This window comes from Dipodomys spectabilis, unplaced genomic scaffold (genome assembly GCF_019054845.1).
Source record: "Dipodomys spectabilis isolate Male_0828 unplaced genomic scaffold, ASM1905484v1 ptg000063l, whole genome shotgun sequence".
Lineage (NCBI taxonomy): Eukaryota > Metazoa > Chordata > Mammalia > Rodentia > Heteromyidae > Dipodomys > Dipodomys spectabilis.
The window spans coordinates 4,506,087-4,519,255 of record NW_024870740.1 but is presented as its reverse complement, the minus strand read 5'-3'; the positions used below and the strand labels follow the sequence as shown (position 1 = coordinate 4,519,255).

General features: G+C 42.1%; 1 protein-coding gene across 1 annotated transcript in view; it reads right to left on the bottom strand.

The window, feature by feature from the left end:
• Positions 1–8,473: 8,473 nt before the first annotated feature.
• Positions 8,474–13,169, bottom strand: part of Stmn2 (stathmin 2) — a 41,769-nt gene continuing 37,073 nt past the window's right edge. The window contains exon 5 of the mRNA XM_042680667.1: positions 8,474–9,912. Within this exon, the coding sequence (XP_042536601.1) occupies positions 9,853–9,912 (60 nt within the window). The 3' untranslated portion in view covers positions 8,474–9,852. The remainder of the gene's footprint in view (positions 9,913–13,169) is intronic.

Below are 13,169 nucleotides of genomic sequence, written 5' to 3'. Positions count from 1 at the left end.
CCACTAGGACCTTTCCTGACTGTGCTTTTGCTCACTTGCTTTCTTCCACCTGGAAGACCCTTCCCTCAGGAGTCTACCTGCAAGACTCCCTCAAATGTCCCCCTTTTATGGTTTGTCTCCGAGTTCTTCTGTTTAATGCAATGACTCAATCATCAATCAATCAATTTGTCTATCTTTTCATCATCTACTTACCTACCTACCCACCTATACGAATGTATGTGTGTATATGTCTGTTTACTTACCCAGCTACCTATACATCCTCTCATCTGTTTGTAAGCAGTCTAATTTTCAATAATATATATGCACACACAGCATTATTATATTTGTTACTATATGTACATCACATTAAAAATGAATGACATTTATCTAGCTACCAGTCCCCTACTGACAGTGAACCCTTTGTGGGTGGTATTGTGGATTATCCATGTCCCTCTCCTTGAGCAAGATGCTTTACATATTGTACTCGACCCAGTCATATTCACTGCATAAATTAATAGTCAGAATAAACGTTACTGTTTATGGCAGGAGTGTAACTCTACCAGGACAAATACAACCCATTTACCTGCACCCTGGCATCCTACTTGTGCTTGGCATTTTGTGATAGTAAATATTTATTGACAATCACTATGGAACTCTACCAGAGAAACTGAGTCTGCTTTGTGTTGTTACCCACACAATCTAATGCTTTCCTTCATCTGGGAAGGACCATATTCTATACTTTGTCTTCCCTGCTGTGATTCGTGCTGGTTTAACGAATGGCGGTCAAATGAGTAACCACACAGCAAGACCTTGGATGATATCCTTCTGAGTTTTATAACATTTTATTTGTGGAACAGCAGTACCCATCTCTCCTTCAGTGGCTCCAAGTGTGAGAGTTACCCAGGTTTCTGGAACTCCCTTCTTTGGGCTGAGCAGGGGTTCTGTGATCTTCCTTTGCACCCTGGGGTGTTCAGGCAGGAAATACTACTATAGGCATCTCTATCACAGTCAGTAAACACCTGATCACTGACTCACCAAGAAATGGCATTATTCCAGAACCTTTTTCATTCTAGCCTATGATAGGGGAGGACTTCCAGGCAGCCTGTTAAACTTGGGTGGCCATTTCCCATCTGCCCAACCAGTGGAGAGCTCCTCTGTCTTCTTATCTGCCCAGTAAAAATGATAAATGCCTCTCATCTATTTCAATGAGAGTAAACAAAACTATTCAGAGGAAGGAGGCAAGGATTGGAGGTGTTTGAACGACACAAATGCTCCAGAGAAACCGGAAAACTTTCTCTTCCAGGATTAATACCTGCTGTGACCTATAGCTGAGTAATGAAATTATACATGATTGGGAAGTAGAGATCTGTTCTGTTAGGTAAGGATAATTACAGATCTATGAATATGAAATGCCTCCTTTTTCTTCCTTCATTTTTTCCTTCCTTGGTACTTAGAGCCCGAGCACTTGGCCTCAACTTTTTTGCTCAAGCCTGCCACTCTTCTTCTTGAGCCACAGCTTCAGTTTTGGTTTTCTGCTCAGGAGAATTGGAATCTCAGAGACTTTCCTGCCCTGGCTGACTTTGAACTGCAATCCTCAGATCTCAGCTTACAGGTGTGAAGCACCAGTGCCCAGCTTCTCTTTTGTTTTAGTAATACTTTAATCAGAGTGATAGTATTTGTCATCTTCAAGGATTGTGTCTTCATTGATGATGTAAATGGAATGAAGAACATTTTATCTCTCCATGATCAAACAACCAGGAATTCCTCTCCTCCACTATGACTGCCCCCCCCCCCAAGTCGGATGAGTTGTTGTCACATGTGATCACACAGTGCCCCCTGGTGGTCTGAATGTAATCTCACATTTCATCCAGAAAGGAAGCACTAGTCACAGTAGGGAAGACAAAGTACAGAATATGGTCCTTCCCAGAAGAATGAAAGCATTAGATTGCGTGGGTAACAACGCAAAGCAGACCCTATTTCTCTGGCAGAGTTTTGCAGTGATTGTCAATATTTACTTTCAAAAATGCCAAGCATGAGTAGGATGCCAGGGTGCAGGTAAATGGCTGTGTTTGTCCTGGTAGATTTACACTCCTGTCATAAACATTAATTTATGTGGTGAATATGACTATGTCGTGTACCATATGTAAAGCATCATGCTCACACAATTCTCCCTGGGCAGGAAGTCTTTTTTTCCTTTCCCTGTGTGCTAACCTCCTCCTGCTTTCCAGACACAAAACAGCCTACTCTTGGGAGCCTATATGTGGCACCCCTCGGCCCCTTCCACTTCCCCAGGTGAACAGTTCACCTGCATTTTCACCTAATTCACTTCCCGACCTGCTACCAACAACAACAATCACATCACAAGTGCTTCCTTTCATGTCTATTCGACCACTCCAGAAACTTAAAGGACAGCTAATTGTCTAATGCTTTTGTTTACACTAGCTACTTAGGCAGCTGAGATCGTGGTTGAAAGTCAACCTAGGAACGAAAAGTCCAAGAACTTGTTAATCCTTCAAGATTACTTTTTAAAATCTGGCACCAGTGGCTCACACCTGGAATCCTAGTTACTAAGGAGGGTGAGATTTGAGGATCGCAGTTTGAAGCCAGCTGGGGTAGGAAAGTCTGTGAGAACCTTGTCACCAATTCATCACAGAAAAAGCTGAAAGTGGTGCTGGGCATAAGTGGTAGACTGCTAGCCTTGAGCAAAAATTGCTTAGGGACATCACACAGGCCCAGAGTTCAAGCTCTAGAACTAGCAACCCCCTCAACCCCCACCAATAACAACAAAAATCCAAAAACTAAGTAAATAAAATTACAAAAGAAAAACCCCTGTCTTATTTATTTTTGTGCTGGTACTGGGGCTCGAACTCAGGGTCAGGGCACTCTCCCTTTGCTTTGTGGCACAAAGGCTGGTACTTCATCATTTGAACTATACCTCCACTTCCAGCTTTATGGTGGTTAATTGTAGATGAGGGTCTCGCGGACTTTTCTGCCCCATCTGGCTTCAAATTGCGATCCTCAGATCTCCTTTCTTGACCAGCTAGGATTACAGGTGTGAGCCACAGTGCCTGGTTCAAGATTACTTTGAATCTAGATTTTGTTTCTGTTAGGTTTTTTTCAGCCCAGATTTTAAGTTAAAAAGTTGTTATGGGCTACAACAAAGAAAGGAGGAGAGAAGTGACATTATTGAGAAGTTCCATATTCCCTATTTTATCTAATCGTTTTCAATGATCTATCCACTCAACAAGTATTTATTAGCCTTCTGCCATAAACCTGGTGCTCTAAATATTGTGGATAGTGAATCACAGAGATTTCCAGAAACTAGAGGAAGTCAGGTTACTACATCTGGTAAATGATGAGGTTAGCTCAATCAGAATTTTGTGAACTCTACTAGGGAATTTAGACCTCTTCAAGGCAGAGAAATTTTCAAAATGCTTTCAAGTGGAAAGGAAACAATTGGCTAAAATGTACAGAAGGGATTGGAGGTGGGGAGCACCCTATATCTAGTGCTTTTCTTGTTTTCTTCTCTGGTATCCAAAAATATAAACTCAGCCAAGTTAGTTTAATGTTGATACTTCCATCTGACTCTGTAATGGTCTGTAAGGGAAACATTGCTCATGTTTAGTAGATTTTTCACCACCTTTATGACTGCACTTGTTTTCCACTCTGTACCAAAAGTGGTGTTTCTTTCATATAACACCTGTCTTGGAAACTGAATGCTCTAGAGGAACTTCTGAGTTGCTTGGCTGCTCCCTATTACTTCTTTATGGTGTATAATTTTCTCATTAATCATTCATCTCCAGTAGATAATGAGAAAAAAAGGTATATAAGCAAAATAGCATTGCTAAAGGCATGCTCATTAATGAGGAAATCAATGGATTGCATCTGGAAAGTTGTCAACAGCTGATTGAATTTATAACTGATTCTTTCTGTTGTCCCTGGTGATAGGTTTCTTCATCAGTAAATGTGTGTCTGACTTATATGTGTGTGCATACCAAGCTGGGAGTAGAAATTGATTTATTTATGCCCCATTTGTTTAAAAATGATTCCAGAAACATGTATGTAAGCATAGTTCTTCATTGTAGGCAAGGGAGTATATTTTTTTAGAAAAAATATTCTCAGATACATACGATTTTATTGTATATCTATGTATATATTATATATACAGTATTTTATTGTATATATTATATATTTGTATATATTATATGTATTGTATATATAGCATATATATATATATATATAGGTTCTTATCATAGATAAAATGAGCTTGAAAATTGTCTTTCTAATAACTCTCATAAATGAATCCTAGTAATCCTAGCTTATTTCTGTTTGGAGTTCAGTGAGGTCATATGTCTTGTTTGGGGCAGTAGAATATGATGAGCGCTGCTTGTGTGTGGACATTGTAAGAGAGACTGCATCGCTGTCACGTGAGTACATTTCCTTCCCCACAGGGAGCAGCAGAGTCTATGCCACTGGCCTTTGGCTACAGCGGGAGACACGACACCCATGAGCATGGTGACCCACTGGGTATGTAGCAAGAGTGGGGAACAAAACTTTAATTTGCCATTATTTAAAAGTCTGTTTTTCCACTTTATGTTACCGCCTAACTCAGTCTTTCTTGACTTAAAGTATGGTAAAGATAACTCTATAGAGAATACAACAGAGGCCAAAATGTCACTTCGTGGCAGGGTGGATAGTTTGCAGTGTTAAGAAGAGTAGCTTTTCTGCGAAAGAGAGAGATGGTGAGTGCTTCAATGTTGTAAGAGGGCCTCAGATTTCAACTGCATATAAAGGGAAGGGATGATAAAGTAGAGAAAAGACCTAATGGTTGTGTAAGGGCAGACTGGAATAAAGACATGTTTGAGGAGGAAGAGTTTAATAGGACCCAAATGTACGCAGAATTGTGGAATTAGAACAAGAAGTGAAGGACAATGGGGAGGTCAAATGGCTACTTGATGATCAATTGGAGATGATGACAGGGGACAATGGGCAACCCATGATAACTTTGACATCATTTGAGGGACTTTGCTTTGGGCTCCGTTTGCCTTAGCAGTTTCCAGCAAATAACCTGATTGAGATATCAAGGATAATAGTATTGTCCGGAGCCAGGAAGGCAGGTGCGGAGCGTATCACATCTCTCCCTTCTCAGTTTTTCCATTGGGGAGGGGGCGATGTTGTGGATAGACCTCTTAGTATATGTACTATGTTGTATTCTCTGCAGTATGGAGTGGGTAAGGAGCCCAAAGGCAGGTGCGAAAGTTTGAGTGTGGAGTGTTCCCCAAAGACCACGTGTTAAAGACTTGTTTCTCTGCTCATGCTGCTGTGGGAAGGTTATAGAATAGGATTATAAGAGGTAGAGCCTCGTGAGTGTTTTCTCAGGTCATTGGAGGCGTGGGCATAAAGAGGATTATGGGACTCAGTTCCTTTCTCTCTCTTTCTCTCCTCAGCCATGAGGTGAGCCATTCTGCTCCCCCTTACTCTCCTGCCATGTGGTATTGCTGCTCCACAGGTCCTAAAGAAATGGAGTCAACTGATCATGGGCTGGAACCTCCACAGTGGTGAACTAAAACAACCTTTTTATCTTTATAAATTGCTGATTCCAAGTATTTGCCATAAGAATGGACGTTTGGCTCTCCGCAGAGAAGAGCACCTGTCAATGTTCAGTCTTGAGTGTATAGGCGATAAGAAAGTTGGGTGAGTCATCCAGGAAATAGGATCTTGGAAAAATTTCACAGAGTGGTCAAAGACATTGACACGATTTAAGCATAGCAGAGAGGAAAGCCAGGCTCAGTGAAAAAGATCTGTTATCAGAACTTTTGACATGGAACCAGACTGGGCTGGATAAGGTACTAAATGGTATCATAGCTGCAAAGAACGCTCAGTCCATTTCTGAGAGGGCCAGGGGCATCTTCAGGTATTGGGAGCCCTCCTGAAATATGTGTTGTGAGAGATGGCCAGATCAGTCTCCTCACCGCACCTGGTTTTCAGCCACATGCCAGCCCCTGGGGGTGGGGGTGGGTGCATGCCTCCCATTGTCTCACGGTCCAGCAAGTGGTAGTTGGTTACTTTTCTTCTTCTTGGATTACTTTGCAATCCACATACAATACTTAAATTTTTCTTGAAAGGAGCAGAAAGAGCATGATTAGTAGTCAAAGACTGGAGAAATGGGAATCTCGGCTCCCACATCAGCGTCTCATTTAAAGACTTGAGGAGTTTGAGGTATAGGGCTAGAAGAAGAAGGGAGGGAGACAGACTAATGCAGTTGAGGAAGACTCGGGTCTTTTCTGGGACTAGGCTGAAACATGCCAGAAAGTTGGTGCCACCAGTTTTGGCTTCTTTTATGGCCTGGTGTTTCCAGTCATGGTGTTGGTAGGTTAAGGCTGCAAAGGGGACAGACGCAGTGAGGACAGAGATGCCAAACCTTTCATCTTGCTCCAAGAGGCACCCAGTCCCACATCTGCAAGCCCTACTGAAGAGAACCATTCTTACTTTCTTAAGATTGGCCTCCTCCTCCTTCTTCTTGTGTACTGGTTCTGGGGCTTGAACTCCGGGCCTGGGAGAGCTGCCCTTGAGCTTTTTTTTTCTTTTCTTTTCTCAAGGCTTGTGTTCCACCCCTTGAGCCACATCTCCACTTCCAGCTTTTTGGTGGTTAACTGGAGATCTTGATCCTCAGGTCCTAGCTTCCTGAGTAGCTAGGATTACAGACGTGAGCCACTGGCACCCTGCTCTCCGTGGGACATGCCCTGACAGAAGCGGCCACAAGGTGGCAGCCATGAGGAATCAACACATGTGGATCAGTTTGCTCCTAACAGGGCTTCTCAAGGAAGGTTGAGAGGTAATCTTAGCATCACCTGGAGAAGGCACTTACAATGTGCACTTTCAGGCTTTGCAGAGCAGCCCTTGGCATCAGAAAATCTGGGCACGGGGCTCAGCCAACTGTTTCCTTTTTATTAAGCCTCCTCTCTCATAAACCTTTGAGGCAACACTAATAGTTGAGGATCATAGGTCTAGGGCAGCTTCACTGACAAAACCTGTTCTTACCGGAGAGGTCAGAATTGGGGATGGCATGCCCATGAACTACTAGAAAGGAGAAAAAATAAAACTGTTAGGATGTGGGTATTGTTCCCTGGAGAAAATCCGTAACCTCTCCTTTTTTAGATGAAGCAGTTGGCCTGGCTAGCAAGTCCAGTTTAGAAACTTAAAGTGCTGTATGAGAATGCCAATTTCTTTTTGTAAGTTTTGCTTGTTTATTGAAAAGTCATGAACTTTCCTGCTCTGGGTGGCTTTTAAACCATAATCCTCAGATCTCAGCCTTCTGAGTAGCTAGGATTTACAGGTGTGAGCCATTGGTGCCAGGCAATTCTTAATAATCTTTCAAACAGCTTCATGAAGTAGGGTCCTAGGGGCTCACGCCCGTAACCCTAGCTACTCAGGAGACTGAGATCTGAGGAAAGTGGTTCAAAGTCAGCCTGGGCAGGAAAGTCTGTGAGACTTTTATCTCCAATTAACCACCAGAAAACCGGAAGTGGTGTTGTGGCTCAAGTGGTAGAGCACTAGCCTTGAGCTGATGAGCTGAGGGACAGTGCCCAGGCCTAGAGTTCAAGCCCCATGACTGACAAATAAAAAGCTTTATGAAAATTATGTGTGCCCTCAGTATGCCGCACAGACTGGTCAACATATACTGTTCATGATTTTGAGGACAAATTAAGTTGCTATAAGCTAGTGGTCATTTATATTCTTGTTCCCAGGGCTTAATCATAGGTCTGGCCCAATGAAAATAATGTAATTAATATTTTCAGATTAATTGATATAAAATCATTGTGAAAAAGGATGTTCAGTGGCAATCAGAAACATTGATCTCTTAAAGTAGAGATTTTATTCCCACGAATATTGAAGGATGCTTAATAGGCTGGTAGCTACCTCTTCCACTTGGCTACTTAGGGTTTCTGTGGATGAAAGCTCAATGTTCTCATCCACAATTCTACAGGGCTTCAATTATTTATGACTTCCTGCTAAAACTGTTCCTTTGGCCCTAGAACATCCATCTGGGTCACTGTCAAACCATGCTGTGTCCATGTGTGTGATTTGCTTCTTGGCAGTATACAGCCCGGCAGTAGGCCAGGGAAATCTCATTTTAACAGACGGCCTTGGCTGGGGGAGGCAACCTGAGGGCCACATGAGTGAACCTGAGTAGTGCAGGAGCCTTCCAATGCCTTGGCAGGGGTTTTCTTCCTCCCCACTACCACCAGCAACCTTTGGCTTCTCTTTCAGTCCCAGGTGCTGTGAGGGGAACAGGTTGAAGGCCTCTCCCGCTGTGTCGGCCTGTAGCAGGAGGAGGACTAGAGAACTGGGCCTGCTGCTCCAGAAGGGAAGCGAATCAGCAGGGCATTGGCTGCCTTCAAACTAATTACTGCTTCTCCGTGCTGGTGAGATGGTCCAACCCAATAGCCATCTCTTCTTTAAATCTGAACGACAGAGTTAGAACACCAAGGGGTGAGAGAACAGACCAAACCTTTATTAGTTCACAGAACTCCAATTCTTTATTAATCACAGCTTGCTCACAATGACATACAGGAAAATAGCACTAATGAGGAGTAAATATGCAGGCAGCAACCTTCAGGAGTTGGGAGGAGTTAGGGGGGGAGAAACAACTTCAAAACTGCGATAGGTACTTGTGGTGGGTTTTCTGGTGATTCTCTTAGTTGGCACAAATGCCCTGCCTAGATCCCCCGAACTGCGTCTGCTTCACAGATGGAATGAATATACATATAGATATATACCTATATCTGTATCTATATCTATATATATATATATGCAGGATTGCCTCACACTGGGGAAGAAAGACCAGCTTGTGTGAAAGTCCGCAGTGTCTTGTGATTTTGTGTTTGTGTTTGAATGCAACAACCAGCTCACAGTTTCCAAGTGGATAAAAAGGTTCAGTAGCATCATGTACTTGTACTATAGGTATAAGCTTAAAATGAACATCATCGACCATGGCATCCACAAATAAGCCACCCGACACATTAATTAATTCATCCTATTGAAAGAACTGAAACTAGAGGAGAAAGCCCACGTTATGAAGAGTGGTTTCACGGCTGCTTGAACCACTTAGGTGGGGGTCTGTGTTCTGCCCTTGAAAAGGTTCCACCCTATGCTTCTACCCAGATCCATCTCAGATCTGTCCTCTTATCCATCCCTTTCTAAAGTCAAAACACATTTGTAGCACATAACCATTAGAAGCAGAAGTAAATGCTAGGACGGGTGGTTTTTCTTAGCCTGGGTTTGTAGATTCTAGGCAGTTCAGTAGATTATGAGCAAACAAATGTGGAAGTTCGTGTGTAGCCACAATACCTGGGATGTAGGTATGGTCTTAGTCAAGCTCAGAAGTGACAAAGTCATCTAGGTCATTAGGCAATGGTGGGTTTCTAGCACCATAGACTGTCTACTGACCTCATTTTGTTTTTCTGTTGGAATGAAGAGGGCAGGGAATGGAGTTAGACTTGGGGAGCGTCAAAAAGAACAGACTTAGCAAATTCATTTGAGTGGAAAGACACATCAAAAGCCTGTTACAGGACATGTAAGATTATGAAATAACTTGCATAATGCAATACTTGTATTTTTTAACAAAAATGTAAGTATTTACAAAATAAGATCCAAGGTTTTTTTTTTTAAACATCAAGCAAAACATTCTGCAAAGAGACCGCATTGATTTTTTTATTTTTGATTCTGTTTTTGTTTTTGAGTTTTGTTTTTTTATAATGAGTTCTTTTTTAAACCATGTCATACATTTCCCATACTGATATCGCATGATCCATTATAATATAGGCAGGGGGATTTACTATTGGTTAGGGGCGTGCCGTTCCCTCCATCGCTTCAGCCGGACAGTTCAACCTGGAGTTCCTTGTTCCTGCGCACCTCGGCGGCGTGCCTCTCCTACAAAACACCAAAGGGAAAATGTCACAGAGCACATGCGGTCCATGCAGAAATAGCACGATCTTCCTTTGCTTTGCTTAACATGCACATGGCTCCAAGTAACTTGGTTTGGTGTCGACATAAAGGCAGGAATTCCTTAAAGGAACAATGCAGATTTCACAAAAAGGCAAATGTGGGCCCCAGGAAATGCCACGTTAGGAAAAAAAAAAAAAGTCTTACAAGACTTCTAGTGCTGAGTCTCAAATCCCATGCCTTGTATATGCTAGGCATGTATTCTACCAGGGAGCCATATCCCAGCCCTGGCCTTACAGTGCCTTTAACATGAAACAATAAGTTTTTGGTTGAAACTGTGGCAAAAAGTCAGATGTCTAAGAGAATTGTGACCACGACTTCTGTGTAAAATCTGAGGGTAGAGATGAAGCCACCCTGTTGGTTCCCCTGAAATCATTCTTATGGTGTCTTTCCATTTCCCTAGAGTTTGAAGGAATTTATTATTGCTGGTGGGCACCTGGGAAAGGTTTGATTTAGGAAGAAGGCATTTTGGACTGTTTTCTAATGTCTTGATCATCAAGGCCCTTTGCAGCTTGAATCCAGTGACTTTTACAATCTTAGCCTCTGCACCTTTGTGCATATTAAGGATTCTTCTGTCCCCCCCCCCCCTCTTTGTTCTGGTTGTAGGGCTTGAATTCCAGGCCTGGGTGCTATCGCTGAGCTTTTTTTTTTGTTCAAGTCTAGCACTTTGAGCCACAGTGCCACTTACGGTTTTCTGGGAGTTAATTGGAGATAAGAGTCTCATAGACTTTCCTGCTTGGGCTGGCTTTGAATTGTGATCCTCAGATCTCAGCCTCCTGGGTAGTTAGGATTACAGGCATGAGCCACCATTTCTTGTGATTTTCAGTGTTTGCAATTTCCAGTCTCTAGCACTACATCTGTGTGGACTTTCACAGTCCTCTTTCTCTACAAAGGTTTTCATGAGACCACCAGACTGTAATTTTACACTTTATATAAAATAAATAAATAAATCTTACATTTTATGTGGCAGTCATTTTGTTCTAACTTAAGAAGAATGCCCATTTTATTTGTCTCATTTGTTATGTTTAACTCTATGCTCACTGAAAGACTGGTATTTAAAACAGTTTTTTTCCTGGGCACTATCTTTGAGCTCTTCAGCTCAAGGCTAGCACTCTACCACTTGAGCCACAGAGCCACTTCTGGTTTTCTGGTGGTCAATTGGAGATAAATCTCACAGACTTTCCTGTCTGGGCTGGCTTTGAACTGCGATCCTCAGATCTTAGCCTCCTGAGTAGTTAGGATTACAGGCATGACTGGCATCCAGCTTTAAAACAATTAAAAAAAATTGTTCTACTTGTAAGCAGCATATGATTGGTAGTTGTTTATTTACATTAGGAACAAAGATGCCAGCCTTGCTCTGGGTGCTCAACTCTGGGTCCAGGATTTTTTTTTAGCACATAGCCACATGTATATTACTATAAGCAAATTATAGGCATTCAGTGTTCATTAAATTGAATTTTAAAATGCTAATCATTAGTAATATTACTATTTGAATACTGCTTATATTGAATGTTGAATATTGCTTATATTGCTTTTTCTTTTATGTAGTTTCCTTTAGTTCAGGGCCAACGACTTTGGCCAGCTCCAACGACTTTGGCCAACTCCAAAGCCAATCTTACAAAACTCTAATAACATCAAGGAATCTACACTCACATGGTCCTTTGTGTTGTGATACTAAGCATCTAATGAGTGCTTAATATATATCGGACCCACATCAAAACATAGTTTCCCTATGTTATTTCTCTTAATCCTTATGCTTTTACTGTTTACAGTAAAAGGGCATAGAGAGGATGAAGTTCTCATAAATTCTGGTGTCTGAGCTGAGACTGAACCCTAGAGAGCCTGGCTCTACAGTGCATCTGTGTAACCACTGCCCTGCAAACTCAGCTACTTGTGCAGAGACAGCTGCACATGAGAACTTGGAAAAACAGTCCTTTTCAGGTGTAGGTTCTGGAAGAAAAAAAATAGCATGCTCTCTCTACTTCCTCCAAAAACATAGACTTGGAGGAAGCAGGAAGTTGACTCTACCGAAGAAGTTCCAAAGCAATTTTATTTAATTTGCTTAAATGAGCTTTGCAAAATATATATTCAAAAACTGGGAAGAGATAAAAGGAATGTATAGGGAAATCAAGTCCTGTTGGGAAATTTGGAGGAAATTAGCACAGATGCAGCTCATTCTTTTTTTCTGCTCTCTCATTATGAGGAGAAAGAGATAGCAGGGTCTTCTTCTCATGCAAAAGGAGATTCATTAGTGAGAGCTGAGCTCTTACAAAAAAAACTAAGAAAAAATTTCAGACCTTGCTTAAAACAAAAGAGCAACCACAACAAAAAACAGACTTAAATTTAAAGCTTCATAAAAATTGCAACTTTACAACAGGAAAAAAATGATTAATTTTTCTTTTTTTGGGGGGTTGGGCTGGTACTATGGTTTGAATTTAGGGCCTTGACACCGTTCTTTAGCTTCTTCACTCAAGGTTAGTGCTCTACCATTTAGCCACAGCTCTACTTCTGGCTTTTTGATGGTTAGCTGGAGATAAGAGTCTCATAGACATTCTTGCCCAGGATGGCTTTGAACCTTGATCCTCAGATCTCAGCTTCCCTAGTAGATGGCATTGCAAATGTGAGCCAGGGAAGCCTGGCTAGTTCTTAATTTTTTTTTTTGTCGGTCATGAGGCTTGAACTCTGGGCCTGAATGCTGTCTCTCAGCTCTTCAGCTCAAGGCTAGCACTCTATTATTTGAGCCACAGTGCCACTTCTGGCTTTTTTTGCTTATGTGGTGCTGAGGAATCGAACCCAGGGCCTCATGAATTCAAGGCAAGCACTCTACCACTGAGCCACCTTCCCAGCCCTCCAGTTCTTAATTTTAAGCTTAACTCAATTTCTGGATATTGGACAAAACTCACTGAGCTTTATTATTTTTTTTACTTTAAGTTTGTAAGAGGTTAGATGCACAGAGCCTGCAGGACAGAAGGGGAAACATTGTAGAGGAACTTGCACGGCTCTTCCTGATTGATGGGATGGATATATGCTGAGTGCTGAAAAGGAAGGCACCAGAGTACCAGAACCTGGTAAGTGGGCCATCTCCTCTGCTGTCATTCCCACACAATCCCTCATGGATTTTCCTGCATGGAGAGAATTGGCTTACCCATTAAGGTGTTCAGAAATGCCCTTGCCTTTCCTGACAA